This window comes from Rhincodon typus, chromosome 7, assembly GCF_021869965.1.
Source record: "Rhincodon typus isolate 14 chromosome 7, sRhiTyp1.1, whole genome shotgun sequence".
In the NCBI taxonomy this organism is placed as follows: domain Eukaryota; kingdom Metazoa; phylum Chordata; class Chondrichthyes; order Orectolobiformes; family Rhincodontidae; genus Rhincodon; species Rhincodon typus.
Window position 1 is genome coordinate 61,409,208 of NC_063338.1, and position 24,544 is coordinate 61,433,751.

Here is a 24,544-nt window from a genome sequence, read left to right on the forward strand (position 1 = left end):
TGTTTTTGCAGTATGTTTAATTCAATCTTTTCACACTTGCCACTACTACAGGAGCGTCATTTTGAGTTTCCTTCAGTGCATTTTACATGATTACAAAATATACAGGACTGTAGCATCACCAAAGTGTTGTGTAACAGTACACTTTCAATTTCATTTTTCATTTTAAACACAATAAGTAATGATGTTTTCTGCTTTACTGTCTCACTATCAAGATCTCAGACTAATAAAAAGTGAGTACTGTTCATTTCTCTCCTAAACGTCCCAGCAACAAAACACCCTAAGATTCTTTCGAATTCAGATCTGACCTGTTAAATTACAATTAAAGTTTAAAAAAAATATGCAGAATCTCACACAAATGAGTGGCTAACATGGAATATTGCATAACGTGTAAGCGCATTTTGTATTTGATGTCTTCCACACACATTAGAAAAAGCCACCTTTCAATGTCAATGCATAGATGACAAAATTTATTCTTTGAAACATGAATGGTACTGTCATTGTCACAAGGTCAATATTTATCTTTGTGTGAGACAACAATTAATGGTCAGTAGTAAACTGACATTTCAGATTTATTGCAACTCTCAAGAGCCACACATACACACGTTCACACACACAATAAACAGAATATCTCACCAGCGATGGTGGCTTTTGGGTTTTTTTGAAACACCAGAGTGCAAGACCACAGTTTACCTAAGTATCAACAGCAGTCATGAAACAAATCATCACGGTTTCACCATTATTAGGGAGATATTCTCTGTATTGTTCCCTTGAAAGTAATTCAGTTAAAATCACATTCTCTTTTTAACACTCATATTATGGAGATTTGCTTATTAAGTTGCTTCTGCAAATAACTTGAAAAAAAATCAATTCATAAAATTCATTACATTTTCACTTCATGATGAAAGGTTAACTCAGCCATATTCAGCGGCAAAAATCACATACTCTATTCGAAACACTATGCTAAAAAAAGACAACGTAAGGCACAACACTTTGGATACAAGGTATTTTGAATGACATTACTCAACGTAACAAGTATACTCTGTTTTCAATTTGCTTACCCTATTTTGGGATTTCTTTTTAAATTGCCTGCAATGTTCAAAGAAATGTACTTAAAAGGAACTTCATATGACAAATTTCTCCTGGATAGACTTTTTTAAAAAAAAAAAAACAGCTTAAATAATAGATTAAGTCAAAAAGGTCACCCTGGCATTTTTTAGTTGCAACAATTTCACAGACTGAATCAACAGTCCTGTCTCTCAGCTATTCTTGTCAACTGCATGAACAAGCCGAAAAAAGCACTACACCGTGCCAGTTAGAAATAAATCTTTGTTTTGAGGCAGCATCGATCACTGAAGCAATACCTCGTTCAAGTACTGGTGTCAAAATAATACAAGATCCTTGCCAAAAAGTAATTTAAGTCAAAAGGCTATAGACAAGATACAAAATGTATTTGAGGATAAAAATTGCTTTCACTTGTCTTTTCTTGTAGCATTAAAGTGCCCTTCATGTTACCATGTCAATGTGTACTTGGAGCACGCAATCTATATCATACAGACACACAATGTTGGATAAAAGCAGCTGAAAGATTAACTGCATTTTACATTTTAATATGAAACCATTATGGCTAAACATTGGTCACAGCTACGTTTTTGAATGCTTATTAATTAATGCCATGTTGCTCTCGTCCAGTTGCAGAGAATTTAAGGTGTCGGTGCAGTTGTCTCACTATTGTCTCTTGTAGACTTCCAAAGCGGCTTGTAGTAGATCCATCCATCACCCTAAAAAAGACGGATAAATAAAAATGAAGGTGTCTTTTACAGGTTTAATTTTGTAAATTAAGAGAAGAGAAACCTTTAAAAGATAACAGGCTAAAACTTTGCAGCAAGATCTGAAGGAACCTTGTACACAAATCAGAAAGAAATGTACAGGTATAGCAACATAGGATGGCAATTGTTACATTGGCCTCTACGTCAGGGGATTAAAGTATATTGGATAAGAAGGTTGAAAATAAATTGAAATGAAATAACTGGCATTTGAAAAAATACGGTCTAATAAGTAAAAGTCAACAGATTTTTTTTTAAAAGCATGACATATTTAATTAACTTGATCAAGTTCTTTGATGAAGCAATGGAGAGAATTGATGAAGATACTGCCATTGATGTTGGTTGTCAAAAGGCCATATTAAATTTATTGTAAAATTAAAGTCAGTGGGTATAAAGTCTGGATAACATGAAGAATATATAAAAAAACAGAGGACATGGTGAATTTCTTTTCCAGACTGAAGAGAGATTTTTTGAGTTGGATTCCACAATTGTCTTTTCTTTTGGTTGCAGGTAAGGTCGAAGGATGCAGGATGTGTGGACATTCCACAGAACTGCTGGCATAAGAGCTTTAAGGTGCTGTAGGTGAATGGTAGCAAGTGCTGACATTGGGATCATGAGGGGCCATTGTGTTGAGTTGAGGGGCATAGGTTAGAATGCAGGGTATAAGGGGCCACTGGGGGTGGGTGAGGTCACGAGTTGACATGAATGGGCATGGGGGATGGATGGGTCGGGTGTGATCTAAAGGATCTAATTTGGAAGCACATAATTGGGACATTGTCCAACAGCACCAAGGCGGGCCTGTTAACCAGTCTACACTGACATTTGGTAGCTTATGGAGCTGGCTCCAAACTGTTTCTGGGGATAGTGAACCTGACTCTAGCACACAACTCTTACCATCCCACCACATCATGCCAGAACAAAGACCTAGAGCACACTTCTAACCTAGCAAGCTGGGAAGTTTCATCACAGCACACCATTTTGGGAGTGAAAATTTAGGCCAGTTGCTGGATGGCCTTCTTTAATAAAGATTTGAAACAGGGTTGGTGGAGAATACGAGACATTAGATTTGGATTGATCTTTCAAAAGAGCTGGCACAGGCATTAAAGACCCACATCGTCTCCTTCAGAGTTGTAATACAGACAGTGAAAAGTAAAGTTTGTAGAACAGATATTTACATCAATCTATAGTAAGCGAAGTGTAAAGTAAATCCTGTGAAGTTTTTTCCGCGAACTAGCAAATCATTTAGAATCAGCCTGATAAAGTTCAGGTAAAATCACATATTTCTAGGAATAATTCTAGTATGGAACTCCCAAAAGGTACCAAAATTGGCAGAAATGGAAGTATTAAACAAAATGGTAGTGAAGCTTCCTCCCTGACACTGAAAAATAGCAGCAATTAAAACAGCATAAAAATAATTTCACAAGTCTGTAATTCTATAGCTCGCAGCAAACATGTTATTCTATACTAAAGTATCTTTTGATGAATTGCAAAAATTCACAATTAATAGTCATCACCTCTTGATGGAAATACTTGGTTTGCCATGGTGTCCCTGTCTCTGCACGGTGTCGCGCTTCTGATCTCTGACGTTCCTCCAATAAGCTCTTATATTCAGTTGCCTTATCAATGTTGTTTACCTCCAAAGCTTCAGTAACATGTTGCCACAAGCGTCTGTCAGATATACAAAATACACAAATGGATATATTTATACAGAACTTTTAAAAAATTCACTTTCAGAATATGTGTCAAGTTGATTTTTTTAAAAACCACTGCAGTACCCATTACAAAGATTGTTAAGATAAGTACTTCCAAAATTTTGAACTAGTAGTAGTGGATGTTTGGTTGAGGAGTATGCCAATCAAACAGACTGCTTTGCCGTGGACAGTATATAATTTCTTGAATGCTATTGAAACTGCACAAATACAGGTAAATGAAGAGTATCCCAACACATTCCTAACTTATGACTTCTATGTGGCAAATGGGTTTTGACAAACCAGGAGGTAATTCCCCCTGCTACAGAATACCAAACCTTTAACCAGCTCCAGTGACCATGAGATTTATGTTGCTGAACCAGGTAAACTTCTGAAATAACTCCCCAGGATATTGATGGTGTGGGACTCAGCAATTTTGTCGTTATTGAATATCATACGGAGGCAGTTACGATCTCTCTTGCTGTAGAAGGTAATTACATGTGTCAGTAAGTACATGAGTCAGATCTTAATTTTTTTTTTCATTTATGGGATGAAGGCATCACTGGCCAGGCAGCATTTATTGCCCGTCTCTAATTGCCCAGAGGGCAGTTAGAAGTCAACCACATTGCTGTGAGTCTGAAGTTACATGTAGGCCTGACCAGGTAAGGATGGCAGTTTCCTTCCTCAAAGGACATTAGTGAACCAGAGATAGTAGGAACTGCAGATGCTGGAGAATCCGAGACAACAAGGTGCAGGGCTGGATGAACACAGCAGGCCAAGCAGCATCATAGGAGCAGAGAGGCTGACGTTTCGGGCCTAGACCCTTCATCAGAAAAGGGGGAGGGGAAGGGGGTTTTGAAATAAATAGGGAGAGAGTGGGAGGCGGATAGAAGAGGGATAGAGGAGAGGATAGGTGGGAGGAGGAACAGGTTAGGGAGGCAGGGATGAGCTTCATCTCCACCCAATTTTCAACACTGCCCCCTCTCCCAAAGGTCTGCCTGATTCTCATTCTGTCAAGGACCAGTCCTTCAGCAGAACTTCAAGACGATGGTACTTGAGGGTTGTCGAACTAAGATTATAGCGTTAGTGGGTTTTTTTTTTACAACAGAAGGATTTGAAGGTGCGTATGACAAATTTAAAATCAAGATATTGCCCAGGAGACAGTGCAAATCAACGAGCACAAGAGTGATAGGCAAGTAGGGCTTGGAGTCAGTTCATACAAGTGAAGTTATTACATGGACAGAATGTGGGAAGCTGCCCAAGTATACAATGGAATGGTCAAGTCCAAAAGTATAGAGCATAGGTTTAAGGTCAGAGGGGAAAGATTTTAGAGGGACCTGAGGGGCAATTTTTTCATGCAGAGGGTGGCATGTGTATGGAATGATCTGCCAGTGGAGGTGGTGAAGGTGGGTTCAGTTACAACATTTAAAGGCATATGGATGGTTTCATAGAGGGATATCGGCCAAATGCTGGCAAATGAGACGGGATCAGTTTAGGACATCTGGTCGGCACGGACAAGTTGGACCAAAAAGGGTCTGTTTCTATGCTGTATAATTCTTTGATTCCATAAGTCAGAAGTAATGAAGATAACCAACAGATGAGCCAAGAAAGGGAAAGTTGGAAATGCTCCAGAAGTAGAAGCAGGCAGGCTTAGGAATGGCACAGATAATGAGATTTGAAGCTTGTCTGAGAGTCAGATTTAATACCAAGGTTGCAAACTGTCTGCTACAACATTAAACAGTTGCTGAGGGGAATGGAGATGAAAGCTAGGAAACAGAATTTGTAGTCAGAATCAAAGATAATGGCTTTAATGTATCCAATATTTAATTGTAGGGAATTTCTGCTGATCTAGTACAGAACAAACAATACGACAATTTAAGAGACAGTGGAAAAGTGGTTAGGCGGGGCTGAATTAGTCAATATACATGTGAATACAAGTACTGTGTTTTTAGGTTATGTTGCTAAGGGACAATGTCTAAACAAGAAACAGGGACCAAAGACAGATCTTAGAGCCAACAGTGCGGTAAGGAGGGAAACCACTGTAGATTCACAACGCTTTGAATGATGAAATGCTTTATCTCAATTCTAAAAGGGCCTTTGTCCTGGGGCTATGTCCTAGTGTTTCTCGAGGAAACAACTTCTCAGTTTACCACTTTTAACGCCCTTCAAAATCTTATATGTTTCAATGAGATCATCTCTCATCACTCATCGGACAGATTTACCCAGCCTATCATAAGACAATTCTCTCATCCTAGAAATTGAACCATTGCTGCATGGTCAACAAGGCACATACATCAACCCTTCTATATGTAAACTATAATTGTGCACAGTAGTCAGTTTTGTGCAGTCCCTCCCAGAATAACTTCTCCAGATTATAAGAAAATAAGAAATTTGATCAGGAGCTCACTGAACTTACTCTACTATTCGATGACAGCATGGCTGATCGGATTATGGACCATGGAGTCACAAATGGTACTGAACGTTGCAATCATTGGTAAATATCCCCACTTCTACTTGTGGCTAAAGGTGAGGCTAGTCAAAAATTTCAATTAGACATTACTGTAGAACCAGAAGTGATGATACCATGTACTGTGCTTTAGTACAAACAAAACTTTTCACTGTACTTCAATACATGTGTCAACAATAAATCAAATCGTGCAACAGCGTTATTAATTTCCATACTGCAAAAGCAAAATAAATCTGGAGTTTGGAAATCATGCAGGTAAGATAGCTGGTGAAGAGGAAGAATTAACATTTGAGGTTGAGTAATACTTCTTTATCAATTTCCTTACCTAGATTCAAAAGGGCCTTGTTTTTCAGTTGGTCGCACTCGCTTTTTAGTGACGGGAAGTTTAGTTACATCTACAGTTCTACTACTTCCGTTGTGGTGAGTAAATTCAAGCAGACCATTCCATTCACCCTGAACTCTGCACACAACAGTGTTCGTCAAGTTGTGTTTTACTTCAGCTGTCACCCTGAAAGGACAAGTTACATATTTTTTGAGAGACGTGGAAATTATTAAATTAAAAAGAACTGAAGACTTAGTTTCTTCTTACACTATTAATACTTACAATCACAGTGGCTAGGAGCAAGAATGAATATCATCTTCACCCTAAGTTACCTTCATCTCCCTCAAATGATGGAGCTCAGGAATTTCAGTCTCCAAAATTTAGACAGACTGCTTTTACCTCAACTTTGATCTCCTTTCCCACTCAACCTGGTCTAGCACATCAATCATGATACTCCTGATTCCCTTTAATTTTGCAATTTCTCATTTTGCCTTCACCATCCTCTTGCAGCTCATCTCTTTCAGGAAACCCACAGCTAACTATTGACTCTACCCAACTTGACCATTCCAACTCCTGCTCTAGATATTTCGTGGCCTAGTTAATAATTCTCTTTTCCCTCAAATTGTTATTCACCCTTTCAAAACCATTATTATTCTTTGCTCAAAAAAAAACCCACTGTACAATAACCCATTCTTCTCCAACCTGAGCAGCAATATGCACCAGTAACTAGAATTTTATAGAAAGCAGATGATTGCACAACTGGACAAATTATACAGGAGGGAAGGCTTTAGACTTCTAGGACATAGGAACCAGTTGTGGACGGAAAGGAGAATTAACATAGATCAGATGGGTTTTCCCGAACTCAGCCAGAACCAATGTCTTTGCAGGGCAATGTACTAGCACTTTTATGGAGGGTTTCAACAATGCTGCTAAGGAATGGGAACTTGGAAATAACATTAGACAGGAAAAATAAACAGCACAATGAATTGGGGCGTTAAAGTAACATTAGAGTAAGAAACAGTCAGCTATGTGCAGTTAGAATAAGAAGAAATAGGGTAAGATCTAAGTTAGGGATACAGCAAATGGTAGATACAGTTGCAAAGAGTCAAGAGAGAATGTCATGTAAGGATGAAATCAGAGACCTGGCTCAAAAAATGTCAGGACTAGGTATTTATATTCTTGGATAAAAGATGCTCTGATGTTTGTATAACAGAAACTTTGAGATCACTCGGTTTTTGGCCTAGCTTGATCTGATTCTAATGGCTAATTAGGGACAGTGATCATATGGTTCAGCTTGGTTGTGGAACAGACCAAGTCAAATCCAGATAAAAGATTGACAAATAATTGGTCGAGAGCCAATTTCAATTGAGTGGGAACAGATCTGGTCCGAGTAAATGGAATTGCAGACTGGCAGGCAAAACTAAATGAGAAAAAGTTTTAAAAGTGAAGATATTTTGGGTAGAGCAAAGATACATGTCCATGATGGGGAAACGTAGGGAAAACAAAGTTAGTACTCAAGTGACAAGAGGAGTTGGAGTAGGAAGGAGCAGAAAAAAATTACACAAGACAAACACCCCCTTGAAACTAAAACAAACTAAAACAAAGAACTGCTGATTCTGGAGATCTGAAACAAGCAATACAAAAACTCCTGGGGTGAGTCAGCATGTCTGACAGTATCTGTGAAGGGAAAACAGTATTAATGTTTTGAATCCAGTGACCCTTCTTCAGAACTGATAGCAGCTAGGAAAAGGTAGTATTTATGCTGATAATGGTGTGGGGGGAGAGAAGAGGAAGAGTAGTAAGCCAGGAAAGATGATAAGCTAGCTAAGTGATAGTGGAGCTATGAGTAGGTGATGATGGGTCGGCTGTACTGAAAACATGACAGGACCTGGGGTGTAGGGGTGGGTCATAGGCATAGGTGGTGTTCATGCCCTGAAATTATTAAGCTCAATACTGAATCCTGAACACTTTAAGATCCCCAACTGGAGAATGAGGTGTTGTTCTTCCAGTTTACGTTGGGCTTTGCTGGAGTACAGCAGCAGGCCTGAAGTGGAAATATTGGCACAGGAACATGGCAATGTGTTGAAGGGGCAGGCTTTCTGGAAGCTCAGGGTTATTTTTACAGACAGAACATAGGTACTCTGCAAAGCAGTCACCCAGTCTGCGCTGCATCTCCCTTTTCATTTACTCATAGTCCCCATTATCACCAAATAGTTTCTCTTCTTCCCTGGCATACTATTAACAATCCTTGTCTACCCGTTTCTTTTCTCCCTCTGGGCTCCCTCACCACCTATCCTCTCACCCCTTCCCATCTCCAGTTATCAGCATAAATACCATCTTTTCCTAGCTTCAATCAGTTATAAAGAAAGGTCACTGAACCCCAAACATTAATGCTGTATCCTCTTCACTGATATTGCCAGGCCTGCTGAGTTTCTCCAGCAATTTCTGTTTTTGTATGTTCCTACATGAAACTCTTTTCTCCAGCTCACTTTGGTTTTGATTTAATTCAAACTCACGTCTTCAACTATGTATTCCCTCACTTACTCATTATAGTTTGGTCTCTGTTTCAAGCTCCATACATCACATTGGAATGCTATTCTAAGTTAAATGCAAACTATTTTTGGTACTGTAATATTATCTTGAAATGATTACAGAACATTACACAATTTGAAAGCAAAACATTTTATATGCATCACTTTGATCTTTCAGCGATAGACTGAAAAGAATCTAATGTATATCCCTAAGCATTCCCTGGATTATAGATGATTCATACTTCATAGTTTAATCGTTTTCATTTGCTTTTCTTTATACATTTTGCAACTTTTTTTTTACATTACAAGAAAGCTTTAAAATTCCGTGCATTTCTATTAACCAAGTCACCGTAGATCACTGATGCGCATAACTAAGGATAAGTGTACCTGTGAAGTTTACCACCATAAAATGGTTTTGTGTGGAAAGTAATAGCTGCAGAATAACCAGTCTTTGCACAGTTGACATTAACTTTTCCTCCAAGTTCTACCCAAGGAACAGTCAAAATGGAACGAGCATATGCACAAGGAAGAGTAAATGTGTATTCCTCTCCATGTTCCAAGAGACACAGAAGACCTGAATGGCAAAAAGGTATTCACTTATTATGTTTTCATTTGCATACCTGAAATAAACTAGTGCAACACTTTTTTTCAAATACGTACCGACAATTAAATTCAGTCAATAATCGCAGCCTTAAGTAAAAACTCAACACACTGTATTAGCAAATTGTTACAAATTAACTTGTATATTCTCAGTTTGAAGAGAAACACCTATAAAAACACATGTTGAGCACTTGGTCAAAATTGGTTTATATATTCATTTAGAGAACAAGGGTAACAAATGCCCAAATTTCCCTTCATTGGGGTTAATGACCACCTAATATCACACATTATACCATGAGAATTCAAAATACATCTTTCAAATTTTCCAATGTGGTGTTTTAAAAAAAAAGATGTCATAAAGGTGGCTGATGGAATACCAAGTTGAGTCTGAATTTAAATTATTGAGCAAGTTGTTCTCCTAATGGCTGTCAGGAGTCATACAGGAAAGCCCCACATTCATCTCCTGGCTTACATTTTTGCCAGGTCTCAGTTTTTGTTTAAGGCAAATCCAATGCAAGGTGCAATGTAGTAAGTTTTAGCATTACCAAACTAGTTGCATGGATTGGGGTTAAAAAGAAAGTCAATCGTGGTTTGTCCTCTTAACTTCTCAAGGACAGTGTGATTATTTGGACCTTGATTAAAGAAAGGCCCAGACTTAATTCTGATATCACTGCACTCATGGCCTAGGCTTAAACTAGGCCCACGGACCATACAAGGCTGTTCCCATTGGAACCAGTATGAGTCACTTCCTTAAGAAAGAGGAGAAAATCCAAAACACAAATTAATGGATAATGACTGAATTAAAGGGTAAGCAATTCCCTACCTTGCATGGCATTCTTCATTCTTCAAAAGGATGCATCCGCCATACCACAGGATCAGCCCAGGTTGTCAACAAGGAAAATCACAAGGGCCCTTTAAGATAGTTTTGACATCATGTGATCTTCCCTTCTTGCGCCATATAAAGGCACCTCCCTGGGCTACTTTGTAGCTCTCAGCCAGAGGGAGCAGAACAAAGAAATTGTAAACAGATATACATTTAGGCGTATACATGGATCATAATACCCTTCAAAGAAATGTGAATTGAGGGCCTGAATCAGTTGATCCTTAGTACATAGTGGAAACTACAAAGAATGAAAGATAACCTCATGGGTAACTATTCATTCTGGCATCTGCCACATACCATAGGAGTCCAACCTGATGTGTCACTTAGTGGGACAAGGTTTTAGTTTGAGGCTAAGTATATGTAATTAGAATAAATCTTCCAAATTAGACATCATTCTTGACTCCAAACTAGACAAGTCAAGACAAATTTGGTATAATTACTATTTTCAGATACATGACTATAGATGCTAAGGTGACTTCTTAAAAATGTAAATATATTTGCCTCAAAATGCAATGCGTGTCAGAACTCTCGTTTCATGAAAGTTTCTTGATTGAAATTGGTAGCAGATGAAATTAAATAAGTCACTGTTAATCTTTGTTTGGAAACCCTAGTTCTATATGATGCAAGAATCCAGATTTGCACTTTGTCTTTCCATGCAAAGTAGAACCTTTTCTATAGAACCTGTGTTCTGAAGAAGGGTCACTGGACCCAGTACATTAACCCTGATTTCTCTCCACAGATGCTGCCAGACCTGCTGAAATTTTCCAGCAATTTCTAATTTTGCTTCAGATTTTCAGCATCCACAGTTCTTTCGTTTTTTTTAAAGAATAGAACCAAGTTCATTTAGCATCAACATATTCAAATCTTCAAACAGCCTATCTTTGCTGAGGTAATTAATAAGAAAAGTATTTTCTTGGAGAGGATTAAATTCTGATAGCACAAATTAGGGATGGCCATATTGTTACAGGAGCCTTTGAAAACATGGAAAAATCAACCAACAGCACAACGACTTACTATTTGGCTATTAATTGTCATCAAGAGTGCAGATTTGCATTAAATGCAACTAAATGCAAGTCTAATGGGTTCCTGAGAGCTGGATTATATGACCATGGTTCTTGCATATATAAAAGGAAATTCTCTTAGATATGCACTCATATTGACAGAAATCAGTTTCAATATTATATTCTACAGAGAACCAAAGTTGCAAAGTTTCACAAGATTTTTGCATCTATTTGTCTTTAAATGTGTGCTCATAATTTTCCCCTATTTTGTTTACAATTACATTTATAAAAAAACTTAAATACAGCTGCCATGCTTGTTCCTCACTTGAGAAAACCTCACCCTCCACTCCCCTCTCAGAAAAGAGATGCAGTTCCATTGTCACTTTGGGCTTTGTTGTCGACACATGTTTTACAGCTGATCAGCCCTCCTCTCAGGCCAGACACCATTCCAATAAACTATTATAATATGTTATACACTACACTTCTAAATCCAGGCTACCCAAAACAACCAACTATCAACTGAAATGAACTCGACCAAATATTAATAAGATTTGTTAGGCACTTTGACCATCTTTGGTATGTTACAAGCTACTGTACCTTTGACAGAGTGGCAGTTCATATTACGTACTATTTCACAATTAGTAATATGGAATTTCTGTCCTTAGAGGGACTGTCTCTCCTTAAGCTCGAGTTGCATCAGACAGGCAATAATAGGATTGCTTGCCAGTGGAATGCACACATTCTAAACACCTTGTAAAATCTCTCTACATATTGTCTGACCTGAATTATATTTGTTTATTAAGACAGTTTCAACTCTACTTCCCCTCTTACAGGTTACAGGAATAATAAGAAAGGAATGCCTCTGCAAAATTGTGAAATAGTGACATAACACCTAAGAATGTTCTAGAACCCCAGTATTCAATTTTCAGGGCCTAATCATACTGAGAACAATGCCTTAGCTGTTGAATTAATTGCTATATACATGAAAACAGAAACTTGTAGAAAGAATTGCAGCACCAAACATAAGCTAAAAGATGCTTGAGACCTAGTGTAGCCTAGAGACTCAAACGTAAGTCCTGATAAGAACCTGGCTTACTAATATGGCATAAAAGCAAGTTGTACCATCTGACACCAAAAGTCAAACAAACACAGTCAATCATAATCACACAATGTTGAAGTAATGGGGAGGAAATTCAAGCTCTTCAGCTCTTCTGTTACATTATAAAGTTAACGCATTGACTAAGTCAATATTCTGGAGTTGGTTGTTTTTGTAAATCCTTTCCGGAGTGATCATCTTTATAACTGCGGTTTGCTATGTAGTAATGGCAGCTAACTTCAGGTACGAACAACAAATTAGAGTAGAGGAAATGCTAACAAAGATAAAATTCCTGCACCTCAACATTAACTAGGGAATTCAGAGTGTTCAAATCTCAAAATGATTAATGCCTTCGGAAATTACATCTTTTTGCAAACTAAGTAGATGAAAGTGCAACGCTTCTGGTTTCTGCAAGAATTTACATAATATGAAAACTCCAAACAGCAGTGGTAAAAATAGTTCGGTTGAGCAGTAGTTAATAGAACTGAACACCATCTTAGGGAGGATTGTTTACATAGCACAGTCATATGGATAATGTACAAACATCAAACGTATCTTAGAGAGATTGGGTCCTTATGATTTTTCTCAATGACAACTTGGCTGATCCTACAGAATGTAAAGGATGCTGAAATGAAGGATATGGAAATGAAAACTATTTGAATCTAATAAACTTGAAAATGCAAAGCTCATATTAACGCAATCAAAATTCAAACTCTAGCTTAAATATTAACATTTATAATAAGCAGATATATACAAGACAATGGAGATTCACCTTGAAAATCTAAAGAGGCACAATACTGTAAGACCCTTAGTCATTTTTTTAAGAAAACGCAGTATAAAATAAACCTGTTTTAGATAAAGCAAGGCAAGTTATAAGTAATCAAAAAAAGCTACAGAAGCCACAAACCATAAGAGCAAACATTCAAGTGGGTTAAAACAAAATGAAGTTTGAAATGAAACTATGACCTTCAAAGTCAATTATTGCTATCTATTGCAAATGTATGAAACTTAATAGTTTTCATTCAATTTGTAAAGTTTGAAGATGAATGATGTAATATGACGCAGGAGAATGGTCAGTACTGACTTCCTCATATGAGAACACAAGGTTTAATGAATGGATTGACAATATCTGCATTGTTAATGTCAGGACAACATAAATCCAGAAGCATACCATAGGATTTGATCCACCAAAAATTGTTGTATGATCCATTCATCTATAAAACTAAAATGAAAAGCACTTTTCTGATTTATTGGCAGCTATCTATGCTGATCAAGAATTTAATATCTCATATACAAAATATATTCACACTAAATTAAATCTATACAACTCTGAAACATTAAGTCATACATCTCTTCTTCAGGTCAGTTAAAATCTGTGACTTTGAAGTTTGCCAGATTTTTAGTTGTTTTTGTTTAAAGCTTTTTGGGTAATCTTTAATATTTTCAAATAAGATAACTGTCATGCATATTAAAATACTATTTACTTGGCAAGATAATTAAAAAGAAATCAAAATGTTGTAACTGTCATGCATGTTAAAACACTATTTACTTGGCAAGATAATTAAAAAGAAATCAAAATGTTTTCAGCTACAAAGTAATACTCTTAAAAGGATTACTGAAACAAAGAAAATGTTTAGAGATTTTGGGCCAATGTTAACGCCATTCGAAAGAGAAGGCAGGTGGACCAGTTACTAGGTGGCTCAACAAGTTACGAACAGTAGCTTGTCAAAAAAATCTTCCCCTATCCACAAAGGTAATTAGATATTGGATAACACTTTCTCCACAATTTTATTGATCATTTTCTCTGTATTTTAATGCTCTTCTCCACTACTCCTAACAGAGACACAAGGCTGTTAGAAAAATCCTGACCATTGGCACTGTTTCCTTGGATTTCTCTGACAAAATAATAGGGCAAATCGACATTATACCATTCCTTGAAGTAAAGCACTAAAAGTGCAGTTTAAAGTGCCATCATAGATCATAGAAAGCTGTCTTTAGCGTCTAATCAAATATCTTACACATGAACTCTTAAATTAAAACTGGACTCTCATTTTTTTTTTCAAAAATATCAGAACTCAATAATGGTAAATTTCTGGTTTCATAATTAAACCCAAATAGTTGGTCTGCTCTCAGTCCTAAGCATATTAGTTTTAACAAGCTAACGTTCACATTTTCATTGTAACCACTATTTTTTTTTCATCGTTCAAGTCAGAAGCAATTACATCCTTACCTTCTCCAATCATTACAACTCCAATAGACATGCCCATAAACTTGCTTTTTGTCCATACATGTGTATTTGCACACATGTTTTTCTCTTCACACTCTACATAAAATCCTGAAACAGGTGGATGGTGAGACACCTGCTCTGCCACAAATCTTAAATGATAGTCAGATTGGCCTCTTCCTTCTGTCCCATCAGAACATTTTGTCATTTGCTGACAACTCTGTGATGAGGTACTGGATGATTTATTGTTTGTGTTTTTTGGTACATTCCATGAACAGTGAAATGTTTCACCAATAATTGGATTGTACGGTTTCTTAGCAATGGCTCCTTTGCGGCCTTCGTGGAATGAGGTAAGGTAATACTCAACAAAGCGGATCATCCTCTCTTCAGGGGTAGCACCATCTGTGACAGCAACGAACAGGTCTGGATGGGACATAAAATCTGCGTACATCTCCAGTAATGAACGTTTTTCCAGTATGAAGGTTGGAAGCACTACCTATGTCAAATACAAGAAAAGCACATTTCAAATTAGTACACCATCAGTCTGATGAAATTTCACAATATGGTAATTAGTGAAAACGGGCCCTTTACGAGTTGATTAAGAAAACTATTTAGTGTTTTTTTTTTACATACTTGAGACACTTTACTGTTGCTGCAAAATCACATTGCATATTACCACAAAATCATAGCTTAACAGAAGGCCAATAGTTCCATCACAGGTGCATTGTTACTTTAAAAATGATATTTAATTAGTCCCGCTCCCATACTCTTTCCCATTGACCTACAAATAGCTTTATTTCCTTTTCACTGTTACTATTGAATCTGGTTCCTCTATCCTTGCGTGCAATGATTTCACATCATAGCAAATTTCTGCATTTAAGAAGAAAATCTTTCATCCTTTCTTTTTGTCAACTGCTTTAAATCTCTGTCCTCTAGTCAGGCTCTATTGTTAATGGAAACCATTTCTCTTGGTTTACTTTATCAGGGCTATCACATAGCACTAAAATACTATAAATGCAACCCAGGTCAACAGACAATCCATTACACTTAATATGCCACTGGAAATCTCAGGCAGCAATTCATTGATATTTAAATTAGAAATATTGTCAGGATCATTTTAAAAATAAATTTAAGAGGACTAGAATAACATAATTTTTAATTAATATTTTTTAAATATTTAATTATGGACTATGGAATGCATGCCCATATTTGATCGGAATGTTACACACAAGTACTTTTGAAAGTAATTGAGATTTCTTTTTATTGGGGAATTTTATTGAGATTACTTCAGCCTATATTTTATTTCTGGACAGTAGAGAGCTAATGTGCTAAACATTTAGCATGGGCAAAACCTTCATGGAAATGGTTATATTTTGCTTTTGACATGTATGCAACATGAATTATATATGAAATACAAGGCAATTTATGCAAAATACAATGTAATTGTATTTAAAAGCAATTTGTTTTATGAATACATTCCTAATTCCATTTTCATCCCAAATTCCAAATCAGTTTCCTGATGGCAAAGCTCTCAACAAAGATACATTTCTCCTTCTCAAAGTAAATAAGTCAATTTAAAATAGAGCATTTAGCATGTTTGAATTCTTAAGTCAAGGACACTCTCCCTACTTGCATTCGCCTGTGGTACAGGTGTGAAAAAAATGGAGAAACTCATTGCATTAGGAGATTAAAAACAAACCCAAGCTGTATACATCATCACTTTGGAGCCTTAACTTGAATGTCTATTTGAACTAGAATCAAGAGAAAATACATGGCACAGAGAAAAAAAAAACACTTGGCTATCCATCTGCACTAACCAAAAGAAACGAGGCACCCAGTCTAATCTCAGCTTTCGGTTTTCTGTCCGTAGCCCTGCACTGTTTGGAACTCTGAGAAGCTTTATATACGTTATAACAATGAAATTACAACTTCAAAAGTAAGTGCTGGAATATAATTGTGAGCTAGTACAATTTTATGCATATCTTGTGGGAATAGGTGGATCATCTTAGAAACCTTAAATTATTCTCAGTGGTGATTACCATTCTGCATCAGAATGCAGAAAGAAGATGATACTTTGTCCTGCAAGGGATAGTGGGGTGGTCCAAGGGATTAAATGAAACTTAATTTGGATGAATTTAAACACATTCTTAGTTTTCACTGTCCATTAGACCACTTTCAACTTGTACAGTTGGGTGATCCAGGCAGTTGCCAGAGTCTTAATGAAATAGCTGAACATATATTATTCAGGTATTTTGCAAGATTTCAGTTTTCGTTATACATTTTTAACAAATTACCAGTGTATGATCTCTCACCAAAGCTGCACTTGCTGGTTGTCTAGCATCCCCTTAAACTAGTAAAGCAAGCCTCACCGATTTGCAAAATTTTCTATTTGCAACTACCAATTCACACCAATTTTTCTAATCTACCTTACATGCAATGTCCTCTAACTTGTAATAGTTCTATAATGCTCAGGGCTCCTCACAATATTTTTTTCTCAGTTATTTTTCTAAGTTATTAAACAGATACAATCCAACCTTTCTGTATTCAGCTGGTGATAAATTAAATTATTTTATCATCCCCAAGCTGACCTTAGAATCATAGAACTGCTCTCATTCCTTATTCTTTGGCTTATCCTACAATTTTTACATTTTTTGAAATTCAAGCTTTGGTAGATGTAAATCTAGCGGTACTTTTAGATGATCCTTGTGCCATCTATGTCAGCCTGCTTACCAACCTGCCACTTGCTGTTTCTCTCTAATTTGCTGTCTCCCTCCGGCTCGGCAATTGTCTCGCTAACACTCTCACGTGTGGCTCCTATCGTCCCCTTGTTTGCTACCAATCTCTCAACTCGCAGAACAATTCCAATCGGGCCGATTACCACCCCATCAGTCTACTCTCAATCATCAGTAAAGTGATGGAAGGTATCATCAACAGTGCTATCAAGCAGCACCTGCTCAGAAATAACCTGCTCAGTGACGCCCAGTTTGGGTTCCACTAGGGACACCCAGCTCCTGACCTCATTACAGCCTTGGTTCAAACATGGACAAAAGAGCTGAATTTCAGAGGTGAGATAAAGTGACAGCCCTTGACATCAAGGCTGCATTCAACTGATTGTGGCATGAAGGAGCCCTAGCAAACCTGGAAACATTGCGTGTCAGGTGGCAAACTCACCAGTGGTTGGAATCATACCTGACACATAGGAAGGTGGTTGTGGTTGTTGGAAGTCAGTCATCTCAACTTCAGGACATCTCTGCAGGAGTGTCCTAGGCCCAACCGTCTCTGGCTGCTTCATCAATGACCTTCCCTCCATCATAAGGTCAGAAGAGGGATGGTTCGACGATGATTGCACAATGTTCAGTGCCATTTGTGACTCTTTAGATACTGAAGCAGTCCATATGCAACAAGATTTGGACAATATCCAGGCGTGAGCTGACAAGTGGCAAGTAACATTCATGCCCCACAAATACCAGGCTATGACCATCAACAATAAGAGACAATACAACCACTGCCTCCTGACATTCAATAGCATTACCATCACTGAATCCTCCACTATCAACATTCTGGGGGTTATCATTGACCAGAACCTCAACTGGATTCACCACATAAACACAGTAGCTACAAGAGCAGATCAGAGGCTAGGAATACTGTGGCGAGTAACTCACGTCCTGACTCCCCAAAGCCTGTCCATGATCTACAGGGCACAAGTCAGGAATGTGATGGAACACTGCCCACTTGCATGGATGAGTGCAGCCCCAATAACAAGAAGTTCGACACCATCCAGGTCAAAGCAACCTGTTTGATTGGCACGACATCCACGCCCTCCCCCACTGAGGCTCAGTAGCAGCAGTGTGTACTGTTTACAAGATGCACTGCAGAAATTCACCAAAAATCCTCAGACAGCACTTTCCAAACTCACAACCGCTTCCATCTGGAAGGACAAGGGCAGCAGATGTATGGGAACACCACCACCTTAGAGTTCCCTTCCAAGCCATTCACCATCCTGACTTGGAAATATATCACTGCTCCTTTACTTTCACTGGGTCAAAATCCTGGAATTCCTTCCCTAATGGTATTGTGGGTCAACCCACAGCAGGTGGACTGCAAGAGTTCAAGAAGGCAGATCACCACCTTCTCAAGGGCAACAAGGGAAAGGCAATAAATGCGGGCCAGTCAGTGATGCCCATATCCCACAAATGAATTTTTTTTAAAAAAATCCCACTCCAGAGCTCTCAAGGATTTTGGAGAGGGAAACATCAGGTTGAGAGGAAGTGTTGATAATTTGGAGACTTGAGAGGGAAGTGGAGAGTAGCAAGGAAGAGGCAAGTTGAAAGAGGAAGTAAATTAAGACAAGAAGAATGAGTAAGAAGACTTCTGTGCCAGTTTGGTTCAAGGCAGCCAATATTATTTTCATATAAACACCATCAGGAACCACAATCACACGATTGCATCCTTTCTTATTGGAAAATAATTTATGTTTAGCATATTATTTTTAGCAACACTTCAGGGAAGACTACATAGAGAAGTTAATTCTCAATGCATACAAGTTAGATCAAACTTGGTGAACTGTGTACAGTTATTAATGCGTCTACCTTCCAACACTGTTTTGTGTTTTGCATACCAAGATACCTTTTTGAAGGAATAAATCTCAGTGAATCTACGTAGTTTTTAAGCTTTGTACTTATGCCCTGCTTAAAAATTTCCAACATCTCAAATAGGTCTCTCTATTTTTCTCATGAATACCACTGACCTAGTCACTATCCATTGGTTCTTCTGGACAAATCTTTTAAATTTTGCTGTGCACAATAGTTTCATCATCATCTTCACAATTTTAAGAAAACCCCCAATCTATTGCTTGTAAATAAATTATTTGGAGAAAGCCTTTTAGCACTGCTGAACTCTGATTCCAGGCACAGAATCGTTGGTATTTTTAACATGCTTGACTTTGAAGACATTTGGACATTGAAGAGAAAACACAAAAGAAAATCTACCATTTGGATTACTAACTTAAACTATAGTTGAATTCATTCCTCATGATGGCTCAGTAATTTTGCTTGTTAAATCAAAGTACTATAGTTGGTCTGTTAGGCTCAGAAAATTCTCTAAACGATTAATACACAATGACTATTAGCACTTATCAGCAGGCTCCTTAACTATTCTTGTTAGAGGACAGTACAAACTGAGTTGAAGGATGAGGGAAGTATGGCAGAAACCAACCTTTCACTCCTATCTATTAGGAGCCAAAGCAAGAAAGAAGGTAGAGGTGTTTTCTTTTTTTTAAATAAAATGTTTAAAAATAAAGAACAAGAAATTAACAACAACCTTGGTTAACAGACAGGTACTGAAACAATTAAACCAGTGGTGTATGACTCTATAATTCTATACCTTTTTTTGACAGCAACATGATCGAAAGTGACTTGTGTTAAATTACCAAATATAATGAGGCAGTGGGGAGGTGACAACCTAGTGGTATTATCACTAGATTGTTAACTCTGAGAGCCACGTAATGGTCTGGGGATCCAGTTCTAATCCCAACACAGCAGATGGTAGAATTTGAATTCAATAGAAATCCAGAATTAACAGTGTAATAAAGTCCATGAATCCATTATGAATTGTCAGGAAAAACCCACCTGGTTCACTAATGTCCTTTAGGAAAGGAAACTGCCATCCTTACTTGGTCTGGCCTAATATGCTTCCAGCAAGTGGCTGACTCTTAACTGCCCTCTGCAATAGGCAATAAATGCTGGCGTAGCCAGCGACGCCCTCATGAACAAATAAAAAAAATCCCCAAGTACTTTATAGCTAATTATGTACTGTTACAAACGTTAATGTCAACATTACAAATTGTCTTGCTTGCTAGGTTTTATATTGTATACTTACTCGTGTCAAATCCATACCAAGCTTCAGCTGAGACAGTAAGTGCAATATAACACTACGCTGCTCTTCTACAACTCCAAGATCATCCTCCTCATTGTTTTCAAAGGCATCTTCTATCTCTTCATCTGGATTTATTTTCTCAGGTTCCTAAAGACCAAATTATGTCAGTAAATATGATTACCACAGGACTTTGTTTTGTAAAAGTGATTTTAAGTCCATACAAAGTTTTTATACTTTAGTGTGAAAAAGTTATCAAAGAAACCAGGGTGAGAGCTTCTGTACCTTGAACAACAGGTGCTAGGAGTTAGATCCAATTATATAGATTTCTAAATGAAATGCTAACAAACTGAAATAATTACTTTCATTTATAGCGTAACAAATTTTATTACATAAGTAAGGCACAAAAATGTGTGATCACATAGTTACATACAAAAAAAAAGCAATAGGAGCAATGCTAGTAAGGATAACACGAACACTGATCTTTATTCAATCCAATACATTACAACTATATATCCTCTATGTGAAGCACACCTCCGTTTCAGACTGCATTTCTTTATAAAACAGTAGTTTCCATCAATTTGTCTAGATATGTTATGACAAACCCCCAGGCATTTTGGACTTAAAATCTGGACTTTCCAGCTCAAACATATAAATCTCACTAGATACGTGCTCAGTTACATTTTCTAATCAACCAGATCACAGAAGTTATCATATACCTCTGGAGCAGATGGAACTTGAACCCAGGTCTTCAAACTCAGAGGCAGATATACTACTACTGAGCCACAAGAGACCCCCCCACTTGTGCTTGGGCAAACCCCAATTAATGCCCTAAACCTGCACATAATTAAACAAAATTGATACATAATTAACAGCAAGAGTAGGCCATTTGGTTTTCTGAGCCCCCTTCACCATTCAATAAGATCATGTTTGATCTTCCACCTTAACTCCACATTCCTGCAAAAATTGATCAGTTCTGGCTTGAATATACTGCATGAACAAGTATCCAATGTCCACTGGGGTGGAAATTGTCAAAAGATTCAAAAAGGTTTTAGTGAAAAAAATGGCTCATATGAGCCCTTAAATAGCAACCCTTGATCCTGAGACTGGTTGCTGGTGGAAAGTGCAACTTTGTGATTGGCAAAGTAGATTGTAAATATTTGGATCTGTTCATTCTTAAAATTCTTAGGTACATCAGTTCTCAGAGTTGGTTTGAGAATATACAGAATTTTAGTAAAGGAGATTGTTAATGTTTATTCAAAAACATCTCTGTATTGCCAAACAACCTGCGTAATTTTTCAACATTGAGCACAGATAATATTATAGGGTAAAGCTAAATTGAACTGTTTTCTATTCATTCACATTATATGGAGGAGGCAGACAAAACCGATATTTATTGCTAATCAGTAATTACTTGAGAAGGTGTGGTGAGTCCATGGGGTGCAAGTCATCCCACAATGCTATTAGGTAGGGAGTGCCAGGTTGGGGTACAATGACAATGAAGAAAAAGTGATATTGTAAGATGATAAATCAGGAATTTACAGAAATAAATACACAAGCACCGACTAGCATAAAGGGATTCATAAAGTTTTTGGCCACTTATTTTTCAGTTAACACTGAGTTTATATAGTAAGATAGACTATAATTGAACAAGTAAATCCAATACACTACATCTTCAGGAACATAGCCAGCAGTCCCTCGATCTACCATGAATACATAGTAATGCCAGTATGTATCCTATGCAAGATGCACTGCTCAGCACCTCAGACAGCACCTTTTAAGCCCCAGATCTCCATTAACTAGGACAATAGCAGCAGATGCATTAGAATGCCACCATTGCACGATTCCCTCAAAACCAAACACCACCTGATTTCTAACTGTACCACCATTCCTTCACCGTTTCCAGGTTAAAATCTTGGAACTCCCTCCCTAGCAGTACTGTAAGTATAATTATACCACACGGACCACAATGTTTAGGGCGGTGGCTTACCTCAATCTTTGTAAAGGCAATTAGGGATGGTCAACAAATCCTGACCTTGCAAGCAACAACTGTATTTTTTTTTTTAGTATTCTTTTCACGTCTGTTTTTCCCCCCACATTTATATTGACAAGTTATTTCACAACATTCAAAAACACGTTGGGTGCAATTTAATGAAGCTAGCTACAGGAGTCACGATGGTGGGACATCCAGGAGAATCAAACAGGAACATGTACATCTATTTCCCAATTTAAAAACAGCCTGAATTTAGTGAAATACAGGAGGAGCTCGATATAGGAACTCTAATCGCTGATAGCATGATGACAATTAAGCTCATGAATAATCGGTTTTAAGCCAGTTCTTAAAGTCGAACATGATTTAATGGTAGGCAAGGATTTCATACAACTCAGGCAGCAGTCAGTGCTGAGTTGAGGGACTTTACATCAGAAATTGGTTGGGTGCGGGGCAGAGAGGCTTAAGACTAAAGACCACTTTCTGTTCTTGTTTCTGACACTTTCACTTCCTCTTCACCAACTACACTCTTCCTGTAAATCTGTATCCTGTCCTACCCAACTTTTTCCAGCTGGCATTGATTCCTGGCAAAGGCTTCAGAGCATTACCAGCAGCAACTGGGGTGCTGCCAGTATGGCAGGATGTCCATCCTATCGGGGCCTTGATTGCATGGGAGATTTATTATTACAGGGGACTTCCATAGCACAAACTAAAATCCTGCCCATTGTTACAGTTTAAACTTAATACAAACTGTACATAAAGCTGTTTGTATCCAAATCTTTTCATTACAATTAAACCAGTTGGAATGTCTCAGACTGGACAAACAACTTCTGGGTGTGCATTTAACATAATTTCATTTACACGCCTCATTGTGGCGACTTGTTTCAACTCGAGCTGCCACAGCGAGATGTTTCAGTCGGTGAATCACCATGACTCAAATTTACATACACTCTTCTTGATTGACATTTTTTTTACAAATGGATTAAAAGTAGGAATAGAGATATAAAAACTTAGAAAAAAATACTTATTGGTAAATCCATATGGCAGTTCACAAAAAAAGCTTACGCAACTGAAACTGTACAAATCAAAATGTCAGTGCCAATGGAGAGAAATTAACTTTAACAGATACCCACACAAGTCTGGTAGGTGAATGTAGATTTACATATATAATAAACTATTTATGCCAAAATTTCATTTGCATTGCTTTCACGAGACATATATGACACTTTCAAATTAATACGCCTTCCCACTCAAACTTAGATTAGAAAATATAAAATAGGGCAGGGTGAGGTCATTTGCACTCCAGACATCATTATTCAACCACAGGACAGAAACATGAGCTTGTAGGGCAACGTAGTTGGTCATTGGAGATGGTGGGAAGGATCAGAAACCTGATCCAAATCCCTGACAAAATTAAAAATTAATAAAAATAAAAACAGCAGCGAGTATACTTGGATACTTTATATTACCTTCTGATTTTTTTTGAAACGCATGTTCAGGTTTTAAATTAGCTTGAAATATTAAAAAATTGAAATATGTACTGGCCAAATAGAGATGCAATCCACAAAAAAAAAGACAGCTTGGAAAAAAGCTTGGGCAAAATACTGCAATTGTTTGGAATGCGTCCTGAAGACACTAGGTGCTTACCTGCACAAACCTTTAAACGTAACAAGATGTTTCTAATTCAAGAAAATCTCAGCAAGTAAAACCAAAAATTTTTAATTAGGCAATCAAATTACGGCACAAATCACTCCAAGCTAATTAGCAATTGTATCCAATTGTCTTAATAGCTCATCTGATTGAAACAGTGGTTAGAAGTGTGGTAGTGAAGAACATCATATTGTACCAAGTAACCAAGTATTGTATTGTAACCAAGCCATACACGTAACTACTGCTAAAAGATTTGTCACAACCTAATTTGGTCAATATTTATTGACACTTGCCTCCTTTATGTGAACCATAAGTATGAATTTTCAGATGGTAGGATTTCTCATTCCACCACTTGAAAAGCCAATGGGGAATGTTTTTCTGTGAAAGCATTAATTTGC

At 37.5% G+C, this 24,544-nt stretch overlaps 1 protein-coding gene across 3 annotated transcripts in view; it reads right to left on the reverse strand.

The window, feature by feature from the left end:
- The window catches only part of osbpl11 (oxysterol binding protein-like 11), an 83,998-nt gene continuing 59,454 nt past the window's right edge, over nucleotides 1–24,544 (reverse strand). For all 3 annotated transcript variants that reach the window (XM_048599033.1, XM_048599032.1, XM_048599031.1), the window contains exons 8-13: nucleotides 20,513–20,656; nucleotides 14,642–15,131; nucleotides 9,219–9,405; nucleotides 6,304–6,486; nucleotides 3,338–3,491; nucleotides 1–1,778 (exon numbers count right to left, since the gene is read on the reverse strand). In XM_048599033.1, the coding sequence (XP_048454990.1) occupies nucleotides 1,701–1,778; nucleotides 3,338–3,491; nucleotides 6,304–6,486; nucleotides 9,219–9,405; nucleotides 14,642–15,131; nucleotides 20,513–20,656 (1,236 nt within the window). In that variant the 3' untranslated portion in view covers nucleotides 1–1,700. The remainder of the gene's footprint in view (nucleotides 1,779–3,337; nucleotides 3,492–6,303; nucleotides 6,487–9,218; nucleotides 9,406–14,641; nucleotides 15,132–20,512; nucleotides 20,657–24,544) is intronic.